The sequence below is a fragment of the Rhagoletis pomonella genome, unplaced genomic scaffold, assembly GCF_013731165.1.
Source record: "Rhagoletis pomonella isolate Grant_MI unplaced genomic scaffold, Rhpom_1.0 Rhpom_scaffold_00001, whole genome shotgun sequence".
NCBI lineage: Eukaryota > Metazoa > Arthropoda > Insecta > Diptera > Tephritidae > Rhagoletis > Rhagoletis pomonella.
In genome coordinates this window covers 41667075-41674586 of record NW_023458555.1, presented here as the reverse complement: position 1 = coordinate 41674586, position 7512 = coordinate 41667075, and the positions used below count along the sequence as shown (strand labels likewise).

Below are 7512 nucleotides of genomic sequence, written 5' to 3'. Positions count from 1 at the left end.
TTTTTATATGGTAAAAATGCATAGGACAGCAAAAAATTAGTATAAAACAACGCGCATTTTCAGACATTTCAAATTTGCACATTATCATAATAAAATTGGGATGGATACATACTTTTTTTTTGGAAATGCTTATTAAAAATCTTGCCATTTGGATGCAACTTGGCAGAATACTTCTAAATTATGTACATATACAGTGTGAAGCTTAGATTTGTATAGCATTTGTTAAAATAGGAGACATTCTTTAAACAAAACAAAAAATTCACAAAAATATATAGCAAGAAAAAGATTGCGAATATTAAAAAAAATATCACCGTATTAATTATTCAATGAATTATTTTATTTTCATTTAGCTTTGGTGGCTATTATTAACTAATTTAATTTTATTGTACTGATTTTGAAATAAATGAAATGGTAATTTAATAAAAACTTCGTTTTATATATTTAATATGTATAACAGCATTTAATGCATATTTTTATTTACATATATTATTTATTTTATCAAAGAAGAATTAATAAAAAAGTTAATACTGAGGCTAAATAGTTTGCTTTTATTTTATTAGTTTTCTTACCGGCTACTGAAATTTTCTAGTGAAACTTAAATATGTACTTATAGTTGAATATATGTAATTTGGTTATGATTCAAAACAACAATTTTATTACGTGTGTCAAGTTATCACTATATTTTTCTAAATTTAAAAAGTTAAATAAGTTTTTCTTTCCACAACAAACTTACAACAAAAAAGTTACAATTAATGCCGTATTTAACTTTTAAATGAGTTGAAATAACGCATTATGTAACAGTTGTGCATGTACATAACAGTTGTGCACAAAATAAAAGGAGTCAAAATATCGCATTCCTAATATTTCGTGGACCACTCTAAATAATATCGGGTAGATATTTCCAATCAATTTATAATGTCGATACCCCAGTTATTTCAATGTCTACATGCATTCAGAGTACATAAAATGGTGAAAAATTTGTTAAGTCATTAAAAATATGTTTGCTTTAAATTTGTAGAAAAACATATCGTCACCTGAAACTCAAAAAGACGTAACAAAAATCATTGTTAAAATGCAAAAAGTCATAACTAATAAAAAATTCAAAATTTACTTTTTGATTTATATAATGGATTTCAACGAGTTACAACTTCCCACATCATTTTATGAAAAAAATAATGAAAATATTAGTCACGACTTTTTCAATCTCATTTACGATATTGTTACGTCTTTTTGCATTTCAGGTGACGATATGTATTTACTTATTTGGTACTTATTCAATAAGTGTCAGGGTGCCGGTAATGTTGTGGTATGATCCTTCTTTGTTATCAAACTGGTTCTTTAATTGACTTGATGCGCATTTGGCAGCTGTGCACTTCACTGATAGTTACGACCAATACCCCGGAATGAACTACTGTGGCCCTTGCACGGCGCCCATCAGCCGTTCGTCGTCATTGAAACGCTTCAAAACGTATTGGAATCGATGTAGTAAAGCAGTAACCGCCAAGCGCCCAGTGAAGACATTCGAATTCAATGATGTATCACCCCCGCAGTTGTATGTGCTAGAAAATTTGTGTTAGCGCTATTAAAAATGCCTGACTAGGCACATAAAACTCCTCTTTGGCATGGTTGTTTTTCGTTGTGATCTTTGTGCTTTCAATGCCGGTATTTAGCCAAATATTCCATGCAATCTACGTACAAGAAATGAATAAGAGATCTAAAAAGGTACTAAACTTCCCGCTAAACACAACTCACCCTGCAAATTCCTCATCTTTGTTTCCGCTGTTTCCTCGTTAGCAAGTGACGCCAATTTGTCTGCATTGTCATGCATAATTTCTTGCAGAGATTTTAGTGCGGCCAGCGAGTCTTCACAATTTTTACTCAAGGCAGCACCATCCACCTTCTCACTGCTTCCCGTACTGGAAAGCGCACGCACATTATCAAGCAACGGAAATAGAACTTGCCAAACGAGCGTCTGTTATGTGGGCTGGTTCAACAAACGACCATGCCAAAAAGAATGCGGCAAAGAGCATTGTGAATCGCACTCGCGGCAGTAACTATGCAATTACCAACTGAAGACACATAGGTATCAGCGGCTCACTGAAATGGTGAAATATGTATACACATTCCTTTGAAAATAATACCAAACAGAACACGCAATTTTACCTATGGGGATCATTTGCCTTCCAACATTTCTCAGGCAGAGAAGCGAGTATTATGCCAACAGCATTGATGTAGTTTTGTATCTCTTTTTGTGGTATCCATGAATAACCCTTCACAACAGCACCGGCACTCACAAATTCAATTGTTGTTTATTGGTTTAAAGTGAAACGCCCGGACAGTGTAAGGGCGCTGTTGGGTTGGTTGTTTTGTAATAGATTTAGGAACATTTTCAGCAATATAGGCTGTATTGATGCTTGGAAACAGAGGGCAACAATTGCTCTATAAGAGTTAATGAAAATGTAAACAATTATGAAATATGGGTTTGCTTTAGGGTTGTGCGATTATTCGATTACTCGAGCAAGTTGGTTAATCATTTGTTCGATTAACATATTATATTTAAAGTATGATAATGATTAATACGATATTAATTAAGGTTTTGAATAATCAATTAATTGCACAGCCCTAGCTTGCTTCTTCCGAATAGCTTACGCAAGAATCCTTTTAATGTCCACCGGTTCGATTTCGTATGAACGAGCAATCGTGCATACATTGCTACTAAAGCCGGCGCAGGTGTGGAACTTTTTCATTGAGGTATAAAAATCAATAAATTTAGCTGGTTAGTTCGCAGTTTTAGCGGTGCCATTTAACGGCTCGCCAAGTATGTTCATTGGACGTGAAAAATTAATACTGTTGATTTGTTGAATATGTATTACATATAATGCAAAAAGCGTTGCCCATTTCATTGTGCAGAGGAAGATGATAAAAAAACGGATGACAAATAAAGGCGTTAGTTAACGTGGATTGAACAAATCTAGAAAATAAAGGCAGTCATTCATGATAAAAGCGAACTCAAGTAAAATAACTAAGTTGATATAATTTGCTATAATGGTACTTACTTGCGTCTCTTGGTGGATGGCTGGCCTACTATCGAGACGATCGTTGACGGCATATATTAAGTTATACGAATATTTAAAAAAAATTTGCTATAATTCGTTGCTGAACACGTTTTGCTACTGAAGAAGGTGCTGCGGAATCGTCATTAGTGCTTAGTATTTCGGGATCATAAACAACCCGATCGTCAAAAGCGGTTGTTTGATCGCCCAAACGAACGTTATGCAATGTTGCGCACGCGTTAACTACTCGGCCAGCAAAGCCGGGGTCATACAAAAGTACTCTTTGCCGTGATAAGCACCGCCATGTGCCTTTAAGGACGCCAAAGAGTCTCTCGATCGGGTTACGTGCTTTACATAGCGCCTCGTTGTAGCGAAACTTTGGTGTTCCTTCTGGCTCGTTTGGTAAAGGTGTCATCAGCCATGGCTCCAGCGGGTATCCAGAATCGCCTGAAATTTTTTTCTTTTAATATTTCTATTCGTATGGAATTAAAACAACTTACCTATCAAAAACGTGTTGTGATTTCCAGTTTCAAATGATCGCTGCATGACCCGACGCGCTGCAGAGAAGCTCCAAATAAACGAATCATGTCGTGCTCCCGGAAATTTTGCATTCACGTTTAAAATCTTAAGATTTGGATCACATATCTATAAGTTTGAACCATTATAAAATAACAATATAAATTTTCATGTTGTACATTTGTTCTTACCATTTGCACGTTCATCGAATGGTACCCATGGTGATTGACATAATTTGATTCATTATTTTTGGGAGCCAAAATTGCAACATGGGTGCAGTCGATTGCACCGATAGTTCCTGCTACAAATGGTGAAGGTGCAGACGCAAAAATTTCCTTTGCCGCTTGGCACTCCAGTTGCGTCATAGGGAACTTCACTTTGGAGGTAAACATTGAATTGTTGATTGCGTCAGTCACACGGTGTATGCAACGGCTTATCGATGTTTGGCTCATGGATATGCCCCACTGTTCACCTACTGGGCGTTGATAGCATCCAGTGGCATAAAACCGTAGAGCAGCTAGAACCTTCAACGAGTACATAAACACATGCTTATACAAGATGCTTTCTAGCGGTAATAGCAATTGTACGTTTCACAGAAAAAGCTGTTCCACGTCACATAAGGTTTATTAAAGTTAAAAGCAGCTTTTTCTGTAAATCCTTGAAACCTTCAGACCCTGCAATTCGTACTACTGCTGGAACGCACCTATAATATTTAATAAAGTTGAAATACATGTATATTGACTTACCTGCTTTTCAGTCGATAACGCTGTTATTCGCGATCCTCTTAATTGATTGTCAAGTTGAGACACCAAATTTTCAACCATGCCGGGACTGAGTCTATATAGCCTCCGGAACTCCGTTAACGTTAGTTCGAAAGGGTTATCGATTTCGCGAAGCCTACGCCGGTCAATTCTTGGCACGTTTAATGGCTGCTCATTATCGGTATCATATAAATATGATGCAATGTATGCAAATGCCATTTTTTAACACAATCTTCACAATTTTCTCAATTTAACTTCACAGCAAAATTAGTAAACAACAGCTTAACAAAGAAAAACTAGATGCTGTTAGCTTAACCACAAAAATAATTGTCACCAAACAGCTGACTGCGTTTGTTAACACTAAACAATGACAAATATGGTTAAAGTTGATACACAATCACTTAACCCCAAAAAAAGTTGTTAACTAGAGATAACAACGTGAAATGTGGTTAAAATAAGATTCAGAATCGCACTACTGGTTGGCTGTAGTGGAAGTAAAAAGTAGATAGTACATAAGTAAATAGGAAGTCAAAGGGACAGTGAGACATATCAAAAGTTGCTTACTTTTACTTTCCTTTCGGAGACACACTCATCTAGTGCTGTCAAAGCTATGTGAATGTCTCCTTTGGCACACATTTTCAGGCACTTTAGGCATCGCCACTGAGAGCGTTTTTTGGTCTGGCCTGGACATTTATAATTTACAACTTATGGTTTTTAGTACGCCTTCTTTCGTTGTTAAGAAAGTCAACGTGGATGTAGACCGGTGTATGTAAGTACACATGTATACTCGTCTCATTTTTATTGTGTCTGGTTTTGAGTTGAAGTCTTAGCGCTTCTACACAAGTGTTTGCGAAATCAGACCTCAGGGCAAAAGTGCAGCTGCTTGGTCGTCTATGTTTTCCTAAACAGTTAGTTATGTTTCTTTTTACTCGCACTTGTATGTATATATCAACCTGCATATGTATGTAGATAGGTACACATTTACATGACATACATATTTCCTTAGCTCTGTCGTGGAGAATCTGTCATTGCTTGTGTCTCGAGTTCGGCTCATAATTTATTTATGTTGGCATTTTCCGGTGGGCATTTTCTTATAAATTTTGTTAAGAAGTTCATATAGATCAAATGAAAAAAAAATGCTGAAAGAAAGATGTTATTTTATGCAAATATATGTTTGTATATTAGCGTACCTTTGAATAGGAATATAATTAAGTTTCAAAGTTGAATGAATTATATTTTCGCTTCCCTGCCGCGAGCGATGTGCGCAGTCCTACTTACTAATATTGCTACATAAATATGCACATACATTCGCATGTACTCGTATCAAATCCCTGCAAAAAGTGGGACTAGCTTAAATACTAGTACAGGACCACGCTAGATGGTAACCAACACTAGTAACCAAAATCGTCCAAATATATAGAGAAAATATGGTTACATTAACATTGCGATGTCATTGGACCTGGCCACCTCTGGTACAACACTGCATAACATGGGACCACTTATGGTCCACCGCTGCATAATATGGCATCACCTAGACAACAGCTCCTTTAGAACCATGGCCTGAATTTCATAAGATTTTGTTTAAATCGAATATTTGATAATTTTTAAAAGTGCTTCTTAAATTTAAATAGTAAAATCTAATCTTAATCTTCGTAAAAAATTCGCCGCGCCGATAGGCCACGAAGAGGTGGTATTCAACACATAGGGCAGTTTTTTTTTACGCTTGAATTGGTCCAGGTCAGCATGACAAGCTACTAGTATACAACCTGGTCCTTTTGCACATACTTTAAACTACGTCACAGTAGACCACCTGGTCCTCAAATTTTTCCAGGACGTTTTTATTAAATTTTGCGTGCTCCTTTAAGCAAACCGGGATTGAGTTATCAAAGCTAGCACGCAATTTTATTTTTCCATTCGGATTTTTACGGAGACACCATCATAAACAAACATAATCAAAGGAGTCTGAGTTTCCGTATCTAAGCAAAATCGCAGCGCTTTAGCTTTTCATGTAGCATTCACTTGTGTGTATTATTGAAGCTATAAATAAACATTCACATCCAAGTATAAATCTACAAATCCAAGTTAATTTGTGAATATTCATAATATTCTGGCGGAAACCCGCCTACGTTGATCAATTTACTTGTCTCGGGAATTAACCATGCTTTTGAGCCAAAGAAGGCATTCATTTGAATTATTATCTTAGGTAGGTAGGATAAATATGAAAAGTGTTGTACCATGTACATATGTATGTACATTAGGGTGCCCATCAAAAATACTTTCTTTGGTTTTTATGAAAATTATTATTTCCTATTTTTATAGATTTATTATCGCGGCCTGTCGATTTGGGTCAGAAAATAGGATTTTGTAGATTTATGAGTGTTTGAATGAACTATTTTTGATTCGATTTCAAAGGTCGAATATGATCTGAGAAGAGGATATACAGGCTTTTAAAATGGTGTATAACAGTCTATTTTCGGACTTGGCTTATTGGGATTTTTTATCGGACAAATTTAAAAAAAAATCAAAAAAACAAAATTTTAACAAATTTTGAGAAATAGGGGTATTTTTTAAATCTACCCGAGAGGAAAGCGCAACAGGTCTAGTGTGACAATAAAATTTTATACACCTTTTTAAAATCCTGTATATCCTCTTCTTAGATCATATTCGATCTTTGAAATCAAATCAAAAATAGTCATTCAAAATTTCATAAATCTACAAAATCCTATTTTCTGACCTAAATCGACAGGCTGCGACCTCTAAATGACCTTTACAAATCCATGCAAATAGGCAACAATCAGGCAGTTTTTGCAATTCACTCAGAGTGAATTTCAATAAACTTCGCTTTGAATTCAAATTGGCAGGGGAAGTGAGTTGCAGAACCTACCTGAATATTTCTCATAAAAACGAATAAAATTGGGGGGATAGGGTTTCCGATGGGCACCCTAATGTATATACATGTATATGTATACATATAGCTCATATTTAAAACAGATTATTCCATCTAAAATATGTACCTAACGTGGTATTTATGTATATGAGGCATTCTTTTCCATATCGGATACCAAATTTAGTGTCACAATTTCGATTCGCTTCAAAATGGATTCCAAACGTGAAATAAGCTAACACGTATTCGAGGAGACTTTTTTTTAATTTTTTTTTTTCGGAGATATGGTTCGTCAAAT

At 35.4% G+C, this 7512-nt stretch overlaps 1 protein-coding gene across 1 annotated transcript; it reads right to left on the bottom strand.

Moving 5' to 3' along the window:
• Positions 1-2858: 2858 nt before the first annotated feature.
• Positions 2859-4797, bottom strand: LOC118744235 (putative nuclease HARBI1). Its single transcript, XM_036477121.1, has 5 exons — positions 4316-4797; positions 3761-4093; positions 3554-3698; positions 3057-3500; positions 2859-2971 (listed from the first exon to the last, which is right to left on the bottom strand). The coding sequence occupies exons 1-4, from the start codon at positions 4547-4549 to the stop codon at positions 3130-3132; spliced, it is 1083 nt and encodes a 360-aa protein (XP_036333014.1). The 5' UTR covers positions 4550-4797; the 3' UTR covers positions 2859-2971; positions 3057-3129.
• Between the last annotated feature and the right edge of the window lie 2715 nt (positions 4798-7512).

Coding starts and splice junctions, on each gene's coding strand:
- LOC118744235 (XM_036477121.1), bottom strand. CDS start 4,549: ATGGCATTTGCATACATTGCATCATATTTATATGATACCGATAATGAG. Junction 4,094..4,315: donor CGTTATCGACTGAAAAGCAG/GTAAGTCAATAT, acceptor TACTCGTTGAAG/GTTCTAGCTGCTCTACGGTT. Junction 3,501..3,553: donor TCACAACACGTTTTTGATAG/GTAAGTTGTTTT, acceptor AAAAAATTTCAG/GCGATTCTGGATACCCGCTG.